This window comes from Carassius gibelio, chromosome A17, assembly GCF_023724105.1.
Source record: "Carassius gibelio isolate Cgi1373 ecotype wild population from Czech Republic chromosome A17, carGib1.2-hapl.c, whole genome shotgun sequence".
NCBI classification, from domain to species: domain Eukaryota; kingdom Metazoa; phylum Chordata; class Actinopteri; order Cypriniformes; family Cyprinidae; genus Carassius; species Carassius gibelio.
Genome location: NC_068387.1, coordinates 17255586 through 17282836, shown reverse-complemented (window position 1 = coordinate 17282836; position 27251 = coordinate 17255586). Strand labels below are relative to the sequence as shown.

Below are 27251 nucleotides of genomic sequence, written 5' to 3'. Positions count from 1 at the left end.
CATAGAAACCTGATATTTACGCTTATAACCGCACATGCGCATTGGCTGGTCTAGCCTGAAAAACAAGCTTTTTTAAAACGCTATTTGAACATAAATAACAACATTTATGGTGCAGTTCATTTCAAATTTGGTTGCTGATTTGAAATATGTTATTTAATTGTGAGGTCAGCCAGCAGTTTTTGAGATTTCAGGATTCCCAATTCAGTTGGATAGGGCTTGTGGCTGCAATTATTTTAATAAAAATATTTTTTTACAAGCACAGATGTCATTCTGAAATAACAAACATATACATCCTAAATATACTTTATATCAGTTACATAGTTATAGAAAAAAATATTATAGCCATATAAAATGTGTCACCTAATTCGGTCAAGTAGCCCACTTTCACTGATTGAATTCCTTTAAATTAATTATTTTCATTAAACCAACCCCATATTTTCAATAGGCTGTATTTAATGTTGACACACATATGTCCAGATTAATCCAGTGCTCCATTCTGGTTGGACCTCGAAGAAGGGGCGGGGCGATGAGTACTACGTCACGGGCAGTGGGACAAGACGCCCCCCCCCACCCCCTTCTCCTTCTTCTTCTCGCAGGTCCGACCGCTTTAAATCCTCCCACTGACGCGCACGTTTCCATTATACGCGACTAAAACACCAACCCATCGCACAGTTACACTGTTCTGATGGGGATTTATCACGCGACAGAAGGATTGTAACGTTAGGAGAGGCGTGTTATTTTGGCCTGGATCGGGATCGGATAGCCTCTCCTCAGGATCGGACAAGCTACAAGTCTTTGGAAAAAAATAACAACACGGTGAGTTCGACTCAACGAAGCTGTTGATCTTTACTCTCAGGCCTCTCTAGGAACACGTTTCTTGTATTTTAACGTCTATTCGTCCTCTATATCTCTCTTATAACCGCCCACTGTGGACTAACGTTAGGGGAATTTATTTTCCACTAGGATCGACTGATCATTTGCTGTGTAATCTCTCTTTAATCGCTTGCCTAATCATCTGTCCAGCTCTAAATGATCGTTTCTAAAGTTAAAGAGTTGCTATAACATGACACACCGAGAGGGAATGGTAACGTTAGCTTTTGCCTCGTATTAATGGAAAGCGCGTGATCTCGATGGCCGTAATAAAGTGTAAGCAGTTCTCGCGCCAGACGCGTCAGTTGGACGAGAACCGTAACAATTTATGTCAATCAAAGTGCTTAGTGACAGCCGGTGTCCTGACATTTTATCCTACCCGTCAGATATGATGAGCCTAGTGCGAAAAAGTGGATGATTTCAATTTGTAAGAGGCTGAGTGGCCCACATGTTGCTTTATGGGGTTGTTGTTTACGCAGTCCGATTTAACATGTCCTGTTTAAAATCGTTGCCAAATATGCCACCGAACGATAAAGGGATCGTTCACCCTAAATGTTAAATTGCTTGTAGTCTTCTGCGCAAAATTAAAAAAAAAAAATCGTTGTAGTTATCGTTTTAAAGACGTTTTATACTAAACACTAACAATTTTCATGTCATATTGTGAAGTGTAACGTATGCAATAAAACAATAAATAATGACAGATTTTGCCGATGACGCGATCGAGTGGCTGTTGCCATGGTTACCCCCTAAAGCAAATTAGGTTTTGTTGCGTGCGTTCACCTGTAGCGCACTCGGACTATGTTTTCACATTTTTATGTTCACCAAAAGGTTGTTGGATACTTTATACTTAAAAACAACATTTTATTTGTAAAATAAAAATATTTAAAATATTTTTCATGAAAGGGGACATACACACAGTTTTGGCCAATCTCATGTTACTCTTGAGTACCTATATAGTAGTATTGCCTCCTTCAAATCTTCAAAGAGTCTTTAGATTGATCAGATTTATAAAAGAAAGATACACCTTAAAGGCTAATTTATACTTCTGCGTCAAAACTTCGTTGTAAGTTGTGTGTAGTACGTGCAGGCTGTGGCGTAGCCAGACGTGAACCTCTCCAAGATGTCACAGCACCGAACTGCAAGTGCTGGGATTGGTCTGCTGGTACCCCTCCCTCTGTACGTATCTGAGTTTTGTGTGTGTTTTGCACTTTAATATATTTTATTGTTATAAGATAAAACAAGAAAAATAAATAGTGTCTTACCATTTATTAAAAAAATTAGTGTTACATCACTTTGTTTTCCGGGACAAACAGTTCTGTCATGGTACAAGTCCATTTGGAGATAGAAAGAATGCCATCTTCTGCTTTACCATTGTCATCTATTTTTTTTGTAGTGTTCAAAAGAACAGTATCAAAGAAATGATCTGTTCTTTGATATTTATTTGCTGCCGTCACGGCTGATGGATACTGTAGACTAATGGTTTGCATGTGTACTGCACGTCGATGTCTGACGCAGAAGTATAAATTAGCCTTATTCTCTCTGAAAACAGCCGAGCTCCAGGATGCATGCCATGGGAGTAGCTAAAGAGTCGCGAGCACTTATGCTGCATTCACACCATGTTGTAAGTAGTGTGATTTTGAGATATCATACAATGTGCAAATCCAGCATTGATCTGGGCCTTGTTTATAAAACATTTGTCACCAAAACGACTGGAACAAACACTTGCGAAACTCTGTTGCTGCCCTGGAAAAACAAACGGCATCCACTGTTCACGTAATGCTGGGTTCTTTGGGAAGCTGAACAAGGTAATCTTTCCCTCACATGCCAAAACGCACTTCTTTGAAGGCGTTCTTTCTGTCCTGTGCAGCGCTGTCGACAACTTCCATAACCCAAATGAAACCTGTTGATGCGCTGCTCTTGCACTCGCTCTGGTTGCTGTGTGTGTGCGCTCTTCCGGGAGAAGTGCCCATACAAGGAATTCCACCCTTAATGATGTCATGAAGGGCCATGCTCGAAAATAACTTTCAGAGACTTATACAAACCCAGATGTAGTGTATTTGTACTACGTCCTGTAGCTCAATTGGTAGAGCATTGCGCTATCAAGGGCAAGGTTGGGGCTTCGATTGCCCAGGAACACATGATAGGTAAAAGTTGATAGCCTGAATGCACTGTAAATCGCTTTCGATAAAAGCGTCTGGTAAATGCATAAATTTAAATTTAATTTAAGGCAAGCATGAAGCATCAGAACGCATTAAATAGCACTAGACACCCCCAGCCCTGTAACATAGATTGTTTCAAACCAAACATTGTTCCAGTGTTGTTCCAAATCTGTATTACTTTCTATCATCCTGTTTTCTTGTGGGAATAAAAAAAAGCAGATTTTAGAAAAACATTCATTCTTTTCCATACTTTTCCATGAATTGAAAATGAATATTTACTGAGTCTGTTATTCTGACTAACTTCTCCTTTTGTGTTCTAAAAAAAATAAAGTCATATGCGTTTTTAACAACAAAAGAGTGAGCAGAAGACCAAGTACTCATTTTGAGGCAAACTATTCCTTTAAACTCCAGGTCTGTTGAAATGGTGGCAGACAAAATATTATTTGTCCCCGACTTCAGTGAATTATTTGCACTCTGAATCCAGATACAGTTGAGTAAGGCCTATCTCACATGACCCTCTCTAGATATTCCTCTCAGATTGATTAACATTTGTCAACTTCAGCTGTAAAACTACTGCTGTGTCTTCACAGTTGAGACTTAATCACTGCCAGCAGTGAGGACTTTGACCTTGTGCTCTCTGTTTTACATGAAGAATATCTGGAAGAGAATATTGAATTGTCAAAAGGCTGTAAAACCACATGGTTTTGATAAGAGAGTTAAAACAGTTGGTCTTAAGCCACATAGACAGTTGCTTGATCTTTTTGATGGAATGGAGAGAAGAAAATCTGGAGTCAGATGTTTTCTGTGTTGTTGTGATAGCCACAATTTTGTAGTTCGAATTCTTACAGTGCTCTGTCTAAAAAAGGACAAAAGTGCCTAAACTGCTTTTTTCTCTCTCTCAGGAATGATATGAAACTGGGCCACATAATGGAAGCCATATAGTGTGAAAAAATGTGTTTCTAATTACCGGGAAGGAGAGCAGAAAAGAGGGAGATAACAAAATGCTCACATTGGTGTGTTTCACATATAGGCTTATTTTAAGAAAGATAAATATCTGATTTCTCTAGTGAGGTGTATTATTCTACATATCTATGTAATCCTAAGCATTCAGGTGTTTTTTTTTTTTTTAAGTCAGATGTGATTAATAATCAAATGCTTAATATCCATGATTTATGTGGTTTTGCAATGAATGTATGAGGATGTGGAGTCATTGTAACATGTCTTTTCAGTTTCTTTCTTTCCTTCTCTGTCTTTAGTGGTTTCTCTTTTTTTCTATCTCTGTTTTTCTTTTTTTACTCAGACACACATGCTCTTGTCCCTGTTTTTTTCCTATCATACAATTTGTCCTACTTAAAGTGAAATGTTATATACAGTCTAATTATAGGAAGAGGTCTGTATTTTTACCATCAATATCCCAGTGAGGTTAATAACAATGTTCACAAGCAGGGCCTTAAATTCATGGGACCCACTACATAGACACTATATCATAGAAGACATTATTAGGTCCCCTCTGTTGTCACAGGCTACAAGTTAAAAGTGTATGTTTCTGGGGAATGTTTCTTTACTTTTCTAGTCATCTGTTTGTTTCACTTTTTCCATCTGTTTTAGTCTCTTCTAAAGCAGTGCAAACAAACAGCGACTGTACCTTGCATTTGCATTTGTAGGAATGTTAGTAAAGCATCTATTAGTGCATTTAGATGGCAGGTGGTGTTTTGATGTGGTTTTAAGCGCAAAACTCTAGAGTATTCCAGCAGTGTTTTCAACCAGTTAATGCACTGATTACACACTTCACTTCATCACATGCATGAAAATACACGATTACTGTACTCCGTGCATATTAAGGAGGTTTAATATCAGAATTTAATCTTATTAACAATACATGCAGACTAAAGTACTTGCACAGGGTGAGTATAATGAGGTAATAACAACTATTAAGCATGCTTTGGGAGACCTGATCAGCCCTCAAAGATCTTTTAATATCTGCCCTTTACGGAATAAATCACCAGAATGCATTCACTATCCTTCTGTTTATGGCACAGAAGCAGTATTAATTTTGGCCATGCATTTTACGTGATGGATAGAGGTAGTGTATGGGGATATACAGTATAGAATACCGTTACGTTTATGGAGAGTCCCTGTTACCTACACATGAGTTCAGCGAGTTTATCCTCCTGGTCAATAGTTCACATTCACCGTGGCGCTGCAGTCTTCATCTTTCTTCTTCGGTTGTTTTCCTAGTTCGTGATTGGTCAACTTCAGATAAATCAACAAATTGGTTCGTTCAACCGCACGAATTCAAACCGATAGCTCACGAACTTTTTAGACATGTTTCAAAATGATCGGGAGGTCGGGAAGTGCTCGTAAGCCACTCTGCTCGGCTCGTAATTCATCGCAAATGATACGAGCCGCGACCATACGAGAATACGTGATTTCCACACGATTGAAAAAAAATCATATGCGAACTCGTACGACAGCAAAAATTGCACCATGTACGCCCGCCTTTAGGCTACTCAGTCAGGCGCTCGCTCACTCAGTACGCGCTGAAGGCTCATTGCAAAATGGCCAATGCGTTTAACAGACCAGAAATAGAAGATCCTCCAATAACCAACAGGTCTGGTGTTTGGGTGCACTTTACCAATCGATCGGGGCATCCAAACAAGCATGGAAATCAAAATGGACTAGTACTGTACTTTGTCGGAATTTCCTGAGCAGTACGATACAATTAACAGGCCTGCACGTTATTAGATAGAAGAACTGTTATAAATAGAACGTATGCACGGGCAGTTTTGAAAACTCCACCTAATTTGCTCTTGGCATAGTGCAGCACAAATCGCATTGTATCTGAAGGGCAACGCTGAGCCCAGGGTCCAGCGCCGCGCATACCGCGTCCTGTGTGAAAAACCCTTTAGCCATATGCAACGAGCCTTCAGCGCGTACTGAGTGAGCGAGCACCTATAGTGGAAAACGCAGGTTTTAAGAACATGCTTAATGTAATTGAGCCCCGTTACAATATTCCTTCACGAGAACATTTCAGCCAGACGGTAATTCCTGCTTTTTTTCCAAAAAACATAAGCCCTATAGAGAACCAATTGAGTAAAAACAGACTCAATATAAAGAGTTATAGAGTTCCATATAAAAAGTTACATCTTTTTATTTGTTCATAACTACTACCACTACTCGAACCGAACCGTGAATTTTGTGAACCGTTACACCCCTAGTAGTTACAAAATTTATTTTGGTAGCTATTTTATATGTAGTTTTCAAATTAAAATACTCATTAATTCTTCTCTCTTTAGACCAAATAAATTAAGCTTATGAGGAATTTGAATCAAGGACTGAATTTGGAAAATCTTGAATAAATTATGCCAATTTTCATTTTTGGGTGAACTATATATATATATGAGAGAGAGAGAGAGAGAGAGAGAAGCATAATTAGATACATAAGAAGCATAATTAGACAAATACAATAGAGATAAAAATTAAACTAATTTTTCAGATACTGTAGGTTTTACACATGTATACATTTATTTAACATCTTTTGTTGGTTAACATTAATGACAGACAGGTATTTAATTTGGAATGCTGTCTTTTTAAGATGGAACTCATGCATGAAATACTGAAACACGTTCAGTTTTCACCCACCTGTTCACCTTCAGTTAATCCATAGCTGTATTTACGTGAGATACTCTACACCAGGGGTACTCAAATATAAATTTGAAAGGTCCACTTACCAATTTTCCATTCAGTCTGAGGTCCACAAAAGTGACCGTCAAATTCCAAATACAGAACTCCAACAACAAAAAAGGCATTCCCCAAAACTTTTGAACTATTCACAAAAAAATGACATGGTAGAACTTTTAATGTGAAAGGTGACACCTTCTTTGTGCCACCAGTTGCTTAAACTTGGGCATAAAAGGTGTTAGGGCCAGGCGGAGGCACTGATGTAAGTGTTCATTGGTGAGTGTGCTGCGGTAAGCATTTTTCACCATGTTCATGGTTGAAAAGGCAGATTCACAGCAGTATGTTGAGGGAAACATTGTGAGAATCTGAAGGGCCATCTTCTGCAGCTGAGGAACACCTGCTGCGGTAACCATCTTCGTCCAGAAAGTGACAGGGTCACAGTGAGATTCCTGCAGTGCTATGTTTTCTTGGAGCTCAATTAGCTCTGTTTGGAGAGAAGCAGCATTGGCCCATGGGAAGACTTTTGTGACTTCAGTTGAGAATTCTGCAACATTTTTGACAAGAAATGGATTTTCAATGCACAGCAAGACGTGTTTTGCCAGAGGGAAATCTTCAAAGCGAGTTTGGAAATTTTTAATCAGCTTTTCCAGGAATTCAGCATATTTGTGATGGTGATGTTTTCCTGCAGTCTGATCCAAAAGTCTTGGAAAGTGAAGCAGGTCCTGCTGTAAGTCACATTTGAAGACCTCCAGCTTCCTCTGGAAAGCACGGACAGCTGACATGAGGTCACACACTGTGGTGTTTTTGCCCTGGAGCTTTATATTAAGGTCATTGAGATGGGAAGTAATGTCAGTTAGAAAAGCAACAACTTCCATGTCTTCTTCATTCTTCATGAAATCCACAAACGGTTTGGCTTTTGCACTCTTCTGATTCAATAGAAATGTCTCCAGCTCTTTCCGCAGTGCCCAAAATCGCTCCAGTACCTTGCCTTTACTAAGCCACCGGACATTGTTGTGAAGGAGCAAATCATCAAATGTTGCATTCACCTCTATTAAAAATGAGCGCAACAAACGATGTTGAAGAGCAGAGGATGCTCTTAGATAGTTGACAAGTTTCATAACAGTTGTCATTACTTCTGAATACTTTTCTCCAAGGCTGGCACACAAAACCATCTGGTGAATTATGCAGTGGTATGCCATGAGGTCAGGGTGGTGAGCTCTCAAGCGTGACACCAATCCCCTCTCTCTCCCAATCATACATGGTGCACCATCAGTAGCAATGGAAACAACATGCTTCAGGTCTATCTCTCTATCTCTAAGCATCTGTGTCACTGCTTCATAAATGTCATCCCCCCTTGTGTGTCCTTGGAGGTTTTTGAGACCCAAAACATCTTCATGAAATTCTCCCTTTTCTTCATCAAAAAATCTGACAAAGACCATGAGTTGTGCATTGTCTGTGTTGTCTGTGGATTCATCCACAGCCAATGAAATGAATTTGGCTTTTTTAATAGCAAAGCGAAGTTGTTCAAGCAAATCATCAGCAAGTATTTCAGTTCGTCTTGCAGCAGTGGAATCAGAACAGGGTATTTGGCTTATTTTCTGGATTATTTCATCCTTTTGAGTGCCTTCAAACAGAGCAGTCACCACTTCACTCATACACTCCTTGACTATTTCAGCATCAGAGAAGGATTTCTTGTGTTTTCCCAGGACCCATGCTACTCTTAGTGAGGCTTCCGTTGCCCGCTCCTGTTGTGTGGCTGATCTAACTAATACACTGCTTGTAGCTTCATAGGATGATTTCAGCTGGTTTATTTTTATGGTCCTTACCTCTGTGTTCTGAGGGTAATTTTGTTCAAAATGTGCATGCTTGGTGTCATAATGGCGTTTTACGTTACCGCTTTTGATGATTGCTACCGTCTCGGTGCAGATTAAACACATTGGCTTTCTGCTTCCCGCGGGGAGCACGAATGCATATTTTTCTGTCCACTCACTCTTAAACTCGCGGTTTTCAAAATCCACTTTTCTTTTCTTATCAACGGCCAACTTTGAGCACGCCATTTTCACTTTCAGTTAGCAAAAAAAAAAAAAAAAGGGTCAGTTATCGATATTTGCACTGCTCGCAAATGGTGAGAATGCCTGCCCGCCTGGCCCAGATGATGTGATCGGGAGATACATCTGGCTGCCTTGAGTGAGCGAACGAGTGACGTAGTGACGACGTTGCTATAGCGACGCTGTTACAGCTACTGTGATTGGACAAAGATGAAGCAGCCAAACCGAGTAGACGCCTCAAAGATAAATAGCGCGGAATCACAATTGCTCACCCCTTTGAAAATTATGGATTATGATTAAATTAGTATGTTGTGTTTGGCATCGGTCCAGATTTAACTGCGCCTGGGTCCGGATGCGGACCGGAGTCCGCCTATTGAGTACCCCGGCTCTACACGATAAACATTTGGACTGCTGTGTGTGTATTTGGGCGCTGAGAACTGATCGTGATTCCGATCTTCTATCAGCATGATTCCGCCTATCCCGCCTTAACTAACTTTAAGTTAATCGACAACAAATTTTGACTCCCATGAAAATGGGACATCTGGTCACCTTATCCATACCCCTTTTCGGTGCTGAGGCCATTGTCTCAGATCACTAGTTCGCGTTTTATTAATCTATCCATCCACTACGGTTGCTATACTGACTAGATGTGCAAATGGCTCTTATCTGATCACAATCCAATGACAGGGACGCACATTTTGAAGGACTATAGCCTATAGGATGCAATTTGAATGTCCGGTAGTCCTCAAATAACATTATAGTCCAGTTTCGTCTAGTTAATGAAAATGCAGCATAAATTTCATCATAATTTCGTCATCAGATATTATTCTTAGCTCGTCAACGTCTCGTCTCGAATTTTTTTTCGTGAACGAATATTTTTCGTCATTGTCTTCATTAACGAAATTAACATTGCACAGAGGACTGTGTGTTATTGTAATTTGAATTATAAAGAATGCATCATGAGATGTTTCACTCTATACACACTAATGGCAGCTTGGTATCGATGTGCCAGTATTTATGGATGTGTCTGTTTTTGTTCAGTATGCTATAGTCAATGCAAGGTAAATAGTGTAAGCCAAAGCAAAGGCTTACAATAAACTGTCCAGGGTTTACACTACATCACCTTTACTTGTTGTTTGTTTATACAAATGAATTGTGTGCTATTGCAAGCTTGATTAAAAGAAACCACATGTAGGAGGAAAAGTTGAATAGAAAAAGAGAATAAGGAAGAAGAGACGAATGGAAATGTGTAGAAAGAATTTAAATTCAACGGAGTCCTTTGCGGTTGAGTTATTAAATTCTGGATGTGTGAGCTGCAGGGAGGAGTTGTGATTTCTGGGAAAATTTCTTAGTTATGTAGAGGTCAGATGGTTCCTGCTTAGGGGATGGTTAGGGAGAGCATGCATACTAATAAGGTTAATTAATAAAAACATTTAATGTGCAAACAGGAAGAGGTGAGGTTATGGGAGTTTGTACTTAGTTGCAGGTGTTTAGAGGAGCTGGGTTGAAAGACGACCTTGCCAAGGTCACTGAAAGAGGAGTACGTGTTTTGCATAACAGTTCAGTTGTATTTAATTTCAAGGTGTGAGAAAATAAAGTACTGTATTTTGGTGATTAGAGAATCAGACAATACATTTAATTTTCCACATACATGGGGCGTGTGTGGGAACTACAAGACTTAAGCAACAATGGACAGCTTTCAGAAACGTTTTTCTTTAAAGGGGTCATATGATGCTTTTTTAAAGATCATTATTTTGTGTATTTGGTGTAACAGAATATATTGACATGCTTTAATGTTTAAAAAACACATGATTTTTATTATTATTATAGTTCCTCTTTCACCTGCCTCTCTCAAACACATAGTTTTCTACAAAGTCCCTCCTTCTAACAAGCGCAGTCTGCTGTGATTGGCCAACTTACCCAGTGCATTTTGATTGGCTGCAAGCTGGAAATGTAATGCCCCTTTCCATAATTGCGAGCTTCATCTTTCAAAATAAATGTGAAGACAGTTACTAATGTCCTTTGTTTTACCATCAGTTCAAGCCTGAACGGAGAACATAGTTGCGTGACAGACACAGTGATGAAGGTCATACGTGTTTGCAGTAAACAATACATGGACGGTTAAAACAGCTGACTCCACTGTGTGACCATGTTTCTATCTCTCATGCACACACGTGCGCGATGCACAAAACTCAGCATTTGAACAATCAATAGCAAATACTTAAACTATTAACAAAACATACTTACAGTAGCTGATTCAGAAACGCCAGATTGTCGTAGCAAAGTCAGAATTACATCTGCTCCTACATTTATGTCGTCCATAAAATGCGTCGCTGTTCTGTTGTAAGTAATCTTAAAGATTCCTAAATACATCTACTTTCTGAAGGCCAAATGAGTGATTTTGATTTCGCCTCGATACAAACAGCATCTATCTGACATGGCTGCCTCAACATTAACTGCGGTTACTGAAACCACGCTGCCTTTCTTTGCGTGAACATTTGGGCGGCATTACGCATATATTTCCAAATAGCGCATGTTTGAATGAGTCTTAACTTTGTAAAGAATATCTCTTTGGATTTGAGACTTTAGTCTTTGAAACTTTACAGATCTTCTTCATGCACCAATAGATTGCGACACTCCAAAGAGAATGGAAAAATTGAAATCTCATCATATGACCCCTTTAAGGAGATAGCAAAAGTTATGTATGTCTGAATAGTCCACCAGAATTGTTATGTCAGGAGTAATTCAGTCTTAAATGGATCGTTCGAGAGGTTAAAGGGATAGTTCACCCAAAAACGAAAATTTGATGTTTATCTTCTTACTCCCAGGGCATCCAAGATGTAGGTGACTTTTATATAGCATATGTGGTGGATTCAGGTTCACAGGGCTATGTAAAGGTACACATCTGTGAGGAGGATGTGGACTGTAGATGTAGGGCAGAATAGCAAGGAGAGCACCAAAACAGTGTTGACGTCTTAAGTCTTGGAGGCGCTGATAAATTAACCTGTGCTGTAACTTTTTCTGAAGTCTTTAATTTCCTCATGCAGGGCTGGTAGAGCAGAAATGATTTATTTCATCTCTGAATCACAGAGAGAGACACTGAAAACGTCACCTAATGGAAAAATCCACACACAAACTTGCAGAGCACGGTTGGAGATTCTAGTATATGGCTTGCTTTCCTCCTCTAAAGAAACATTTGCTTTCCCACGACCTGCTTTGTCACAACCTCTCTCTTACAAAACAAAATGGACATAAAAGGACCTAATATTGCTTATGTCATCTGTACAATTCAACGTTTTAAATGTCATCATTCAGATTTTAGTTTTTAGATAAGTAAAATAAGTAAAAACTGATTTTGTATGATTTCTTGAGGTAAATTTGGTTGTAACTCCATGTCTATTTCTGAAATTTTATGAAATGGTGGTGTGAATATATCTAACCTTACGCAACTACATTTACATTTATTCATTGAGCAGACACTTTTATTCAAAACGACTTGAAGAATACAAGCGATTCATAAAGATTCATCATAAAGAGGCAATTGAACACATGAAGTGCTCTAATACAAGATTTCAGACATTTTTCAGATTAGTACAAGCTAGACAGGAATAGATTAACAAAAGAGAAAGCAAAGCAGATCTTGTAGGTCCCAGGCTTCTGGAGGAGATGCAGACTCATAAAGCAGGATTTATACTTTCACCTGGCTCTGGTACGCAAGCCTCTGCTGACTGCGCACCTTCCCAAATGGATGAGGCTTTTCTATTTTTTGAAACGACAGGGGGCGACAAGGAGTAATTGTCCTCTAAAACCATCGGGGATAACCGTTAAGAAAAAGACATTTGCTGGTACAAGTTTTGTGATGAATGAGTTGATGAATTAATAATTTCTTTAAACAATCACAAACTTAAAACAATCTTAAACTATTGGCTTTATTTTGCCTCAAACACAAGACAACTTTAAGCAAATAGTGTATAATTAGTATCTAAAGACCCTTTCACACTGCGATTCCAGCAAATACATGGGTAAAGTGTTCCGGAAATTTTTTAAAGTGAACCCGGCAATATTGCAGTGTGAGAGGGGCTTAAATGAATTCTAATTCTATTTTTATACAATAAAAATAAAACATACTTCAAATAAAAAGCCTTGGACAAACTATGCAAAAAAACAAAAACAAAAAAAAACTATGCATTGTTTTACATCAAAAAGCAACCTGATGAAGTTTGACCTTCACATTAAACTGCTTCTGTTTCACACAAATGCCAGCACAGATGTGAATGTTCGGCTAGAATGGACCAGAACTGCACGAAAAGTAAAAAAAAAATTGTGTGCACCACTCAGAGCGAACTTCCGGCAACACTGCGATGACGTCATATCTTCTGTGTTTTGCTGATGCATTCTGAATCATTTGTGGAGGTTTGATTGTGCATGATGGAAGTCCAGCCAGAAGAGCTTTGCAGTAGTCCAGCCTAGAAATGACAAGGGCCTGGACTAGGGGTGTTCGACTTGGCAGTCACAAAAGTACATTATTTGCATGTGCTTTAAAGCCTTGCCAGGTTAAACATTTCATTTGCGGTGGTAGGGTTGCACGATTAATCGTATCTTAATCCAATAACGATATCCACCTTTCTCAATTAATTAAAAAATAATCTTCACGGTATTGGCTGGCTCGTTATTTATTCTGAAACCGAGCGGCAACCTCCCGCTCTCTCTCGTGAGGCCAATAAGGAAGTGACTAAAACTGCAATTCATCGGCTGGCCGCTTGAGGCTGGCTGCAAAAGGGAGTCAGTCCCATAGACTCCCCATGTTAAAATGCCCAACTTTACAGCAGAAAAAAACATGTTTACAGCCTGGTTCAAAAAATGATTTTGGTCTATATTGCTAATTTTGCCCTTCATGACAACTGTGAGGGGGGTGAATTTTTTTAAAACTCATCCGTTTAAATTATATTAAGACTTAAAGTTCTGCATAATTAAGGGCGTGGCCACTGGAGTGACAGGTGGATTGCTGCTGCTGACAATGCCGCCGCACTAGGTGGGCGTGGCTTCAGCAATCAGCCTTTTTGCCCATTTTCGATTATCCGGGAGAGTCGCGCGGTGACGCGCTGCCAAGATGGCGACGGCCCGCTCTACACACTGTAGGCTTCAAAACCGCTAATGAGGAGTCTATGGGTGACGTCACGGACACTACGTCCATATTTTTTTACAGTCTATGTCTGAAACGTGTTTTTAATTGGCCATTTATGTTCTCACTAGTGTTCATGCTTGTTGTTGCCAGATGTGAAGAGCTTTAAGCCCCAAAACAGAGCTTTTGTCCTTCGAAGGATACACTTTCTGCCCGGTGTTTTATTTAATTTGTGCAATCTGGCAACCCTGTGTGCGTTCACTGATGGCGAAACAAGCACTGATGATGATATGAAAACATGCATGTTTAGCGATCTCTCCACAACGATATTCTGCTTACCGTATTTTTCGGACTATAAGTCGCACCTGAGTATAAGTCGCATCAGTCCAAAAATACGTCATGATGAGGAAAAAACATATATAAGTCGCACTGCACTATAAGTCGCATTTATTTAGAACCAAGAGAAAACATTACTGTTTACAGCGGCGAGAGGGCGGCTGTAGATGGTAATGTTTTATATTGGTTCATTTCTCTTGGTTCATTTCTTTCGGTTCATGTCAAATTAATTTAAAGTCAGTAAGTCGCACATGAAACTATGAAAAATAGTGTGACTTATAGTCCGGAAAATACGGTACATGAAAGTGTCATATAGACAATGTGTGTTTTTTCACAAGCCATTTGTACTGTTTGTGTCACCAAATGTGCCATGATCAAACTTTCACTGAGTTTCAATAATGAATCTATTGTGTTTGAGGAATAAATGTGCTTTTCCTACCTGTGACAATACAATGGGGAGAAATTTACATAAATTGGAATTTTTGGAATTTATATTAAGAGTTTCTAAAGTTTTTACCAGTTTTCATGTTGAAAATGGCATGGCAATGTTAGTTTTCAGTGTGTATCTTTCAGCATATTTACTGTGCGATCTGAAATTGTCACTTAGAAAATGTAATGTGAATACAGATGAGAAAACACTAACCAAAACCATGAGTTTTGTATTATCATAATTGTATGCTGTGTATGCTGGTTAAAGGACACCTGAAAAAAAAAAAAAAAAAACATGCTAAAACCAGGCAAGGCTGGTTGTCTGATTTTGGTTGGTCATCCAGCCTGGTCTTTGCTGGTCAGAAGGCTGGTTTTGAACACTTCCTTAGCTGGTCAGGCTAGGAGACGGGCTGGAACAACCAGCTTAACCAAGCTGGCAGTCCAGTTTAAACCAGCTAAATTTAGGCTGGTTTTAGCAGTTTTTTTCACAGCAGAATAGAATAATTGTTATTAATAATCGTGAATACATTTTTTATCAAAATAATCGTGATAATCAGTTTAACCATTATCGTGCAGCCCTATGCAGTGGTGCTCTGACATGCGCCTTTTCTGAGCACATACACCTGAAGTTATACTTTGTGGTATATTTTGTGGTAAAAACACACAAGGTTTATATATATAAACACAGCTGGTTATGTCTAAAGGGAAAGTAAACAGTTGAGAGAAAAACGGATGCGTGCCTGTATATTAGATGCAGGCTTTGTGGTCAGCAGTTTTTTTAAGCCCAAGATCCCTGACCTTGGCCTTTATCAAAGACAAGATCTACCTATTGAAAAATCGATAGGAAAAGACATCCCAGAATGTACTTCCAATTTAAGGCCTTTATATAGTATTATAAGTGGTGATGCATTGATCATAGCTGATTCAGAATCATATTTTAGTTTTTTGTTTTAAATTAGAAAATTGGTTGATTCTGATACTGGTTGCTGATTTTTTTTTTAAGCAAATGTATTTATTGTTAGGTTTATGGTCTAGTTCAAAGTGTATAATTTAAGTCAATAATAACTCAGACTTTATAACTTGCCCATAAACTGTTAGGTTAGTTGGATCTAGGGCTGTCACTTTTAGTTCGAAAATCGAATGCACAATCGATCGGACCAACCCAAAAAGTTTGGAAAATGAAAATAGGGAATCGATTTTAACCAAATATGTACACTATTCATTTTAAAATAATTAAACAATTAAAAAATATAGATGTAACAAAACTCACAAACAAGCAGAAAAAGAAAATAAAGAATTCTGAAAGTGCAGTATGCGTTGCGAAAGCTAGACAGAAAATACTGATTGATTTCAGTATTTGATTTCAATGATTTCAATGTTAAGTCAATGTAAAGACGCATTTACGTGCGTCTGGAGGTCTCGCGGCGTGGTAGACACGAATTTGCCTCATTCGCGCATCTAGTTAAAGGAGATTATGAGTTATGAAAAAAAACATTGCAAGCTGACAGCAACCGGCTTTTGTGGTGGAAAATTGGCAGTAACCCCCACCTTGCGCAGCTTTACCTGAATGTCCCTGAGACATCAGTGCGGTCCGAGCACGTTTTCTTTTTGAACAGTTGTTTGAAATGGATTGAATCATTATTTAAATTTTTTTGAATTGACTAAATAATAAATGCAGTCGGGTTGAAGCCTGCATTGATGTTTTTCTTTTGTTATGGCAGCCGTCCCCTCTGCATATATATTTTTTCGAGAATGTTGCACTCCTGTTGCTGTTTGTTATTCTGCATGAAACTTCATGCCAATAAATAAGAAATTTTGGTGACTTGTGCGTTTCCAGTGCTCTCTTTACGTTCGTCCGTTATTTGACGTTGAAAAAGGAAACGTCTTTTTTTTTTTTAGACATGGAAAATTGATTTTACAGTCGATTCAATGAACACTTATGTCTTAAAAATCGAAAAAGATTTTTTCACAAAAGTGACAGCCCAAGTTGTATCTATCTCATGCCTTTAACACTGTGAATCATCAGATCCTCCTGTCCACCCTCTCTTCACTGGGCATCACAGGGATTCTACTTCACTGTGATGCCCAGTGAAGAAAGAGTGGACAGGAGGATCTGATGATTCACAGTGTTAAAGGCAGGAGATAGATCCAACTAACCTAACATTTTATGGGCAAGTTATAAAGTCTGAGTTATTATTGACACTTTGAACTAAACCATAAACCTAACAGTATAGATGCCACAAATGTGTAACTATATACTGCAATTCTATAATTCTAAAATGACAATTATTTAGAATGGTATGATGCCAGTTGGCTTTTACTGTGTGAATGGCAGCTGCATGATGCATTTATCTGCCTGTAAAATGTAATATTAACCAGAATGTCCAGTTGTAAGCAATTCCTACTAAATCTGAATAAAGGCAAATAAGTTATTTATTCCTGCAATGACTAACTAGTAAAGACATCAATGTGTTCTGTTTGGCCAATCAATGGTCTTAATGTAATATTGGTTATATCTAGTCTTAGTAGTTGGAAAGGTTTCTTTTGTGGTAGCAGGTGTGTTTTTCATTAATTTCAAGTGTGTCATCTGTTAAACAAAAGTTTAACCAATGAAAAACATGACTGTTTCCACCATTCCATTGGTTGGACTGTCTACTAAAGAAAGGACAATATTATTGACATGGACTTTAATGGCTAGATGACTCTTCTATTCACATCACTAGCTCATAGTGATCTCGTTTTCTTTTGCTTGCATGCACATTTGTCACATTTGTTATGTCACCGGACATAACATGGTGTAGTTGGTGCTAGCAAATTTTAAAAATGCTTTACAAACAAACAAAAAAAACATCTGCAGACATGGCCCTGTTTAGGGATCTGTGCCTTGGTGCATACGACATCTGACTGCTAGGTAGGGATTGTGTTTTTCAGCAATACAGTGCACCCTTAATTTACAGAGAAAAGAAGGTCATGGCAAAATCTGTTATTTGTGATTTGTTCTTTTTTCTACTTTGCACTTTTTGTTAGAAAATCTTTATTTAACATTTATTCAGGTGTTAGGTAAGGTATCTAATATTTTGATACTTAATTGCCATGATCTAAATATTCTTAAATTAAAAGTTTGTTGTGATTTGAAAGTGTGTTTGCATTATTATGCTATTATATATTCAGTGGCATAAAATGGTCTAAAAATGACAATAATATTGTTTATTACAATTATTTCTGGGGTAATATATCACACAAGAAAAAGTAGTTATCGTGACTGGCCTATTCCCATAAATGTTGCAGTTGAAAAACAGTGTAAAGATTTTAAGAAGGTTGATGTTTTTTCATGTTTTTCTTGGTCCTGCTCTATTATGTTAATTATATTATTATACACTACCAGTCACTTTTACAGAAGACACTTTAACAGTCTGTCACAAGCAATTCCAGTAGCATTTTTCATCATTGAATTTTTTTAATTATCCTTTGACTATGTTGTGGCTCTCCATCTAGAGGCAAATTCTTTTTTTTTTTTTTTTGGCCCGATGCCACACGTACTTGCCGACCCCTGGTGAAGGCTGTTGAGAACTGAAAGCCTTGTGTTTGTAAAGGGATATTTTTTTATTTAAGTTTTTATTTAATATTGTGTTGCTGTGTTCATCAGTCAAGCAGGTTTTTTATTGTACTGTCAGCTGTGTATGCTGAAGTTTGTGTTTATCCATGTGGGTATTCTCGAACAACAGCTGCTTGTTGTTGTTTTTTTTGTTGTTGTTTTTTTAAATGCTGTCACTTTTTCATTCATGGCTGTTTTGGATGTCACCCTTTGAAGAAGAAAGTCTGTGTGTTCGGTTTGTGTACCGAGTATCAGCAGCAGTGTTAAATGAGGCTTTATAGAAAATCTTACTGAGCAGGTTTATTGAGTGGGTCACGGCGAGATTTGGTTATTCATGTCAGTTTGTTCATTGTTTATTTGAGGTTTTTTAATCCAGTGTGCTTCATTCATTTACACATTAATGTAGACAGCTTACTGGAAAAACTGGAACAAACTGTAATGATGCACACATAGTTAAAATCTGAACACTGTTAATGATTAATCGTAATAAATGGAAATGCATTGTTTTAGGACTATTAAAACGAAAATGTCAAGTAGAGAAGCATTAAAGATTAATGTTGGCTAATAAATGTAACTTTTACACTTTTAAAATGCAAAACGATAAACGAAAAAAACACAATGATATGTAAAATGATAACTTCTAGCAACAAAAAGAACAACATGAGCTGATGAATGTGACAGATCCTCCTACAATCCAAAAATAAAATTGGTTTAGTGACGTCAAAGGGTTTAAGGCCTGACCAAAAAAAAAAAGTAGAATAACACAATTGTGGAAAACTAAACTACTTCTTGCCCACAGGTCATTTCTCTAAGAGCAACACAGATCTGCTAAAAGGATGAAAGCTAATGGTTGGCTGTTTATCTGACATATATGGCCTGTGGTTATTTGCCATCATTTCCAAGTTGCTTGTTATTGATTCTTAGTGCTGCCTGGTTATGCTGCCTGGTTATGCTGTGTGTGTGTGTGTGTGTCTATGTGACTGTGAGTGATCCCCCCCCCCCCTTCTAATCTGATCTAATAACCAAAGGTCTTCAACATAGTGTTGAGTCAGAGACTTTTAATCTCTCTGCTCTTTGTATTCTGCTGAATGCTTAATTACACACACAAACAGTACATGTTTCAGCTTGGCAGGTAGAAGTCGTAATCTGCATTTCAGAGCACTCAGGGTGTGTGTGTGTGTGTGTGTGTGTGTGTGTGTGTGTGGTAGTTATTATGTAACAAGTAATGTATGTGACCCTGGACCACAAAACCAGTCTTAAATCGCTGGGATATATTTTTAGCAATAGCTAAGTGACGCACTGTTTTCAACATTGATGTAAAAAAGAAATAATGGTAATACTTAAATTCTCATTCTTAACTAGTTGCTTATTAACATCCATATTACTAGCATATTGGGTGTTTGTTAGTACATATAAAACACATTTTAATGCCTTATTATGGATGTATAGCATTTTTTAGATCCCTTAATCCTAAACATATACTTCACTAACTATTAATAAGCAGCAAATTCCGAATTTACTGAGGGAAAAGTTCTACTTAATAGTCGTTAATAGTGAGAATTGGACCTTAAAATAAAGAGTGACCAAAATATTTAATGAGCACCAAATTACATAATTCTGAAATATCATGTAACACTAAAGACTGGTGTATTCAGTACATTTTAAATTTAAATGAAAACATTTTTTTTTTTTTAAATTTTTATACACCATTACAGTTTTTACTGTATCAGGTAAATGCAGCCTTGGGGAAAATAAGTGATTTCTTTAAAAATATTTAATAATCTTGCAGACCCCTAAGTTTTCAACAATGTATGTTGATATTTTAATTATGTAAGAGAAGCAGATTGCATCATTTTCTTTCCATTTCATTTGAAATTAAATGAATGTTAATACATTAAGTCATAATCACACTGACTTTCAGTAGTGCTGACCTTAGGAGAAGCAAATGTGCTCTTTTTCTACTGAAGAACTGCTGTTGATCAAGATGGTGATTCAGATTCGGGTGTTTCAGTGTGGGGTTTTTATTTATTGTTTGTCTCATACTGCTGAACTACAGTTGCTATGGTTGGTAAATACACTAACAAACCATGAACATTACCCATATATATATATATATATATATATATATATATATTCCTCTAACACACACACAAACTGCTGTGTCCACAGTGACTGTCGTTGGACCACACTATCAAACAGGATGTACGCTTGTGACACGCACACGTCTCTGTAACTGTCAGAAAAAAATGTGTTGTTTTCTAGGACTGCTAGGGCAATTAATAACTCACTTTTTCTGTATATAATATCAAATCACTATCTGTTAGCTAACTTGTATGTGCTTTTCTTTCTTCAGGGCTGTACATTGGTGCACACACTGGATTCAGCATCCTTGAGACTACAAAAATTGTCCTATTTTGTCATTACTAAATTTGAACAACATTGGAGGAGGAGGAGGGGGTGAAAAATTGGACCTCCCAGCTACTCTCATCCAATGTCCCAGAGACAGTATGACTGCTGTCCAGGCACTCAACTGCTGAGTGGAAACCTCTGAAAAGGCCATCCTACTTTCTCTTGCCCAGACATGAAGGAGGTGAGGCTGTGGACAGCGAGTGATGTCTCTGATTGGCTGACTGATGAAGGCATGCAGGAGTACATGGATGCATTGAGGAATGTGGACGGCCCAGCCCTCTTGAGACTCTCTGAGGAAGACTTTAAGGCCTCGCCTTTGTCCCTGGTCACGGGGGACAGTGGTCGACAACTTTTGGAGCGTATAGAGACTTTGCGCTTCACCAGCCAAATGAAGGCGCATAAGAACAACAACCATGAAAACAGTAACCAAGCCAATGGTCACAGTGGCATCACCCTTAGTGTTAGCAACGGCAAGATCCTCAACGGCAGTCCAAAGAATGGCTTGCACTCGAAGGTGGTTCGCATCTTGATTCCGTCGCTGCCTGAGCAGGAGCGCACGCCGTATCCCACTGAGTGGTTCAAAACAGGTGTGGCCTTCCTTTACGCTCTGTTCTGCTTCCTCACGACAACAGTCGTGATCTCAGTGGTGCACGAACGTGTCCCACCCAAGGAAGAGTCTCCGCCCCTGCCAGATAAATTCTTTGATCTGTTCAATCGTGTGGAGTGGGCGTTTTCCATCTGTGAGATCAACGGCATGCTGCTCGTGGGACTGTGGTTTACACAGTGGCTTCTGCTTAAACACAGGTCGGTTCTTTAATCATTATTTTTAAGTGATTTTAATCTATGGACACTCCTAGTTTCTGTACATTAAAAAAGAAACTGCAATAATTGTAAATACTGATTAAAGAACTTAATTAATTAGCTTAAATGGCTTGGCATAACTATATTGTTTGGCTGTTTTCTGACCCTGATTTCTCTCCGTTTGCAGGTCCATAATCGGTCGCCGGTTCTTTTTTATTGTGGGGACTCTGTATTTGTACAGATGCGTGACCATGTACGTTACAACATTACCTGTGCCAGGCATGCACTTCAAGTGCTCCCCCAAGGTAACTGTGGAAGGACAACAACTATTGTAGCTCATCACTGAAACTAGACCTTTTATGCAGGTTAATTTTGACCTAGAGAAGGCATACTTTCTGAAGTGGATTGTGCTAAATACAGGTGCAAACAGGGTCAAGTGCTCAAACCACATGTAGATGAAAAAACGTGCTCTCGGCCATAATTTCAGTTCTCAATCATGCTTCTAAATATAAATATGCACATGCAACTGATGTTTTAGAGCTGCAGCAGAAATGATCTGTGACTAATGACCTATATTTCAGTCTGCTCTTCACACAAAGAATTTACAGACACCATGTGGTTACCTTGTGGTTTCTGAATTAATTGTATCAGAAAATCTGCATTAGACATATGAAATACAATAAAGGCAGAATATTTATTTTTGAGTATCTCACTCTTATGTGTATGTGCTGTTGTCATGTTGTTTGCACTTGTTTTAAATAAAATGCTCCACTGCTTTAGTTTATTTAGAAGGAAGGACTATCCTTTGAATCATTTTGTGAGAGAGTAATAAAGATAACATAATGAATTAATGAAATAATATTTTGTTTGTTTGTCTATCTATAAATGGTTCTGTGCTTGTATATACTTCTATTTGTGTGTGTGTGTTCCAGCTCTTCGGTGACTGGGAGGCACAGTCACGGCGGGTAATGAAAATGATGGCCGGTGGCGGCCTGTCAATCACCGGCTCTCACTCTTTGTGTGGAGATTACTTATACAGTGGACACACAGTGATGCTGACTCTAACATACCTCTTTATTAAAGAGTGTGAGTACACATACTCCTAAACAGTCATGTCAGAAGATACTTCAGAATGTGATTTTTAGCCTCTGAATGTTGTTTTGGTTTGTTGATAACTCCATCTAGTGGAAATGAAGGGCAATGACATATACACTAAAAATACATTATTAGAAAATACTCAGAAATACTTACATACAAGTTTGATAACACCATTAGTTTGGTAAATGCATCTACTTGCACCATGAAATTGTTATACCAATTTAGTTGTTTTGCTTTTGTCTTTTAATGGGTAACAGATTCTCCACGGAGGTTCTGGTGGTATCACTGGATCTGCTGGTGCCTGAGTGCGGTCGGCATCTTCTGCATCCTCTTGGCTCATGACCATTACACCATTGATGTGGTTTTGGCCTACTTCATGACCACACGCCTCTTCTGGTGGTACCATACAATGGCCAATCAGCAGGTACATTTTTGTTTGTACCTTGTACCTTTATTTATGTACTAAATTAAATAAATTATGAATTGACATAATTTTTCTTAGATATATTTAGAGTGATAATCATTATTTAGATGCATTTCTTATTTATGTTGCTTGCAACTTGAAAAGAAAATTCTATAGAACTACAATGAAACAGCCATTTATGGAATCATTAAATTCACATTATGTATGTGTGTGTGTGAATATGATGCATAAACTACACTGCACTTGCGCAAATATTTCTTCAAACAATTCAATTCAGTTTTTTAATGGCATGATTGTGCTTATACAAAATTGAAATATTTACAATACAATTATAAAACGTGTATTGATAAAGTATTATATGCCAGACAAGTGATAACTAGAAAAACAATAAATATACAATATAACAATCATTTAAATGTTAAAATAAGGTGATAACTCATGAATAAAAATAAGATTAAAAACATAAATTAGACATTTATCAAGAGATTATGAAGAAAAACATACGTTAATACACATACATAGATGAACTTTGATTATATTGATCAAGCCAGTAGTTGGTTTCTGAGGGTGTGCACCTAAAAAAATAGATTTTGTTACAGTTGATTGCTAACTCTTCACTTAGTAATATCTGCATTTGATATATTTCTGAAAAGCTGGAAAACTGTGGCATTACATATATTGTCTCCAAATTGGATCTCTTCTACTGTCCTATAGGCTCTAAAGGAAATTTCCACTGGCAACCTATTCTCTCGTGTGTGGTGGTTCAGCCCATTCCAGTACTTCGAGAGTAACGTCCGTGGCATTGTGCCTCGAAACTACCAGCTGCCGTTCTTGTTGCAAACAATGACGAGTGCCCGGGTTAAGTACAGTAAGCTGGACTCCCGTGAGTCATGACCCGTGACTCCTGATCGGCTGGAGCTCTGTGAGACTCTAAAAGAGAAACTGCTCTTCCCATCATCCCCTGCAAAATTGGTTGAGCACTGTGACGCATATACACTAATCATTTTGTAGTATCTGAAGCATTTCAATGTCCGTAGCAGGTATGTACTGTATATGCAGAGCAAAGCATCTAACAACTGGATTTGATTTGCTGCTCTTTATAAAGGTTAAAAATGCCCAGGCCTTTGTCTGATTGAGCACTAAGCCTTTTCGCTGTCTCCTCGAAGGACTTGGTCTGGCACAATAGGTCATGTATGGTTCATTTACCTGCCAAAACCATATTTAATAAACTGGAACCCTTATAGATACAGATTTTCTTTTTAAAAAGCATCGTTTTGTAATGATTTTGTTAATTCCGGAGTAAGAGTTTTTCTAAATATTTCACACGATTATTTTCCAACAAAGGTGTCATCCAAATAGAGTATCTTTTATAGATTTGTACCTTCCTGACAGCTGGAACCTCTACAGCTTCAGTGTTTTATAGTGCCTTTCTTCCATACACAAATATATATTTCATCATACAGTACGTACACATGTAATATACAGTACACACACATCAATACATCCACACTGTACATGCTTTAAACATTTACATAATGTGTTAACCCGCAATGTTGTCTATCTGATTGTCTAAATGTTTTGTTTAGCCTGTGATCTTTAACAGAGGCCGTATGTTTTAGTAGAAGCTTTGAATGTGGGAGCTCAGTTCTGCCTTTTACATTGCAGCAAACGTTCAAATCAAACCCGGAGCACACACACACTTCCTAGTGTTTTAAATTGGATAATTATGTTCAATTATTCTCAACTGGAGATTTACCTTTTCTTTTCAGTAGGGACTAGTTTTGTAGTTTTTTTGATCAGAATATAGTGTTATTTTGACAAAACAATACTCATATTTTTTGTAAAGACAAAAGGGCTGTTCATACAGGAAGTGTTTTTGCTTGCAAAAAAGATATATGTAGTGGAATAAGATGAAATGTTTAATAGGTTTTTGACATAAAAAGCAGTGATTGTGGTCAAAGATGTCTGTTAAGTGTGTTTACATAGCAAAACAACTAAAAGAAGGTGCAGAAGTATACCAGAGCACATCTTGTGTGAATGACCTCGGCATTTGTGTTGGCAACTAATTTAATGCACCAACGGTTTAAAAGTGAGTTTAGCTCAGTCTCTTACTGCAAAATTATTTTCCTAGAGAATAAAAGCTAGGCTTTGGACACCATCTTGATATTATGGAAAGTCAGCTTGTATTCTTTGACAGAAAAGATTTACTCATACAGACAGAATGTTGTTTACAATATCACACATGAAACTAATGATATAAGTGTGTATAGATCAGGTAATCTGTACATTAAAGAACATATGTTCTTGTTGTATAATGTACAACATTACATGTACATCTATTAAAGTAATGATCCCTATATGTGTAGATTTAAACTAAATATGTTAGGTAAAAGAAGGTATTTGAGAGCTTCTTCTTTAATGTGAAGTGTGTCTGCTCAAAATGTGCTTTCACTAGCCAAAGGGAATCATAAAGTCTTGCTAAATAGCCAGAAGTGTTGTGAATGTTCTGGAGCAAGAACCAAATAGAAACTGGTGGTATTTGTGACAGGTAGACTGAATTATGAGGGGAGACAGGCCTGTAAAACGACTGAACGAGTCTCTGAAGTGTGAATGTACAATCAGTGACTAAATCAGAAGCACTTTAAAACGATGCCCAGCCACACGCTTCTCTGACACGCTGCATTTCAGCGACCTGCACTCTAATAAACCTGCAGGGTAGAAACACTATTTTATTATTCCCCCAAGCTACAGCGTGATTGATGATAGTTTTACGATTTGTCTTTCATATGAAACTGAGAGTGGAATCAGACCTGTGAATGTGCAACACTATGTACCACTTAGTGTGGATATGAATGACTGCAATATGCCACAAGGGTTTCTTTTTTCTTCTTCTTCTTTTTTTATGGAAAAGTCATGAAAACCAGTTTTGGGTTATAAAAGGTTTTAAATTCTAAATAATAAATTGTTTGTTTATTTAATTGGGAAATCCAGATTGTTAAGCTGTTAATTTAGCTTTGTGTTACACTGCCAGCTGATTGACTTGATAAATGCACAGAGTGTTGGTTTATGATATGATGACTATAAATGTTGTTTTTTTGTTGTTTCGTTTCATTTTCATGTTTTAATCATAAATCCATCAGTCACATTACTTTGTTGTCTAATGTTAACCAGGTTATTTGTGCTAAACAATCTCTTAATATGAGACGAGGAGTGGGTAAGATATTGAATAAAAATGTTTAATATTCTATATTGTTGTCTAAATTCCCATTATTTTCCCTTTATACTTTTCTCCAAGAATCAATTAGATGATTGCTGTTCTTCATCAGCTTTTATTTCAAATGCTAGTGTTTTAAATGATACTGCCTGACAATAACCTTTTAGATCTAGATGGTTAGTCATAGCATTACTCATGCTGACAGTGTATTGAGCAGATGTTGACTATTCAACAATATCAAGTATTTGAAATATTCATAAAGTAAGCCGTAGTCAAACAAATTTTTTTATCATATTTGTTTACCAGATTTTCTAACAGCTTGTGCCAGCGCAAAACTATCATCAGTATTTACTTAAGACGTGCAATGAAAAGACACGGACAGTTATTTTTTGGCTGACATTATCATATATGCATTTTTCAGAGTTTCCCTTTCAGACACAGAATCGATGGGAGAGATTTAGATGAGTCATGCATGGTGATTTACTAAGGATTATGGTAGTCAGTTTATTGGTATTTGTGCCATTATTTTATGCCCAAAAGAAGCATGTCTTACCCCTTTTTGTGAATTCTATTCACCTGATTATGACTACATCTGTTTGTTTGCGACTCTGTTAATTTGCCCCAATTGGTGAATATGGCCCATATTATTCTTAGGTAAATTTGCCTTGTCCCAATTTTGGGGTTTGGAGCAATCTAGCCTTCAAATACAGTGGGGAAAATATTTATTTGATCCCCTGATGATTTTATAAGTTTGCCCACTTACAGAGAAATGAAGGGTCTGTAATTTTTATGGTAGGTTTATTATAAGAAAAGAGGCAAGACATTTTTTGTAGTTGGTCACCAGGTTTGCACACATCTTGCGAGGGATTTTTGTCATTTGACAACTAAGTTTCAGTTCCCTCCATGGATTTTCTTAAGGCCCCTATGACCTTAATGTGCTGCTTCTTGAGCCACTCCTTTGTTGCCTTAGCGGTATGTTTCGGGTCATTATCATGCTGGAACACCCATCCATGACCCATCTTCAGTGTTCTGGCTGAGGAAAGGAAGTTCTCGTCCAAGATTTTA

The 27251-nt window shown here is 37.8% G+C and overlaps 1 protein-coding gene across 1 annotated transcript; it reads left to right on the top strand.

Annotated features, from left to right (window-relative positions):
• The first annotated feature begins 571 nt into the window (after positions 1 to 571).
• Positions 572 to 26219, top strand: LOC127933305 (phosphatidylcholine:ceramide cholinephosphotransferase 1-like). Its single transcript, XM_052530189.1, has 6 exons — positions 572 to 816; positions 20594 to 21453; positions 21638 to 21755; positions 22383 to 22536; positions 22806 to 22972; positions 23687 to 26219. Exons 2-6 carry the CDS (start codon positions 20822 to 20824, stop codon positions 23864 to 23866), a joined length of 1251 nt encoding a protein of 416 aa, XP_052386149.1. The 5' UTR covers positions 572 to 816; positions 20594 to 20821; the 3' UTR covers positions 23867 to 26219.
• The last annotated feature ends 1032 nt before the right edge of the window (positions 26220 to 27251 follow it).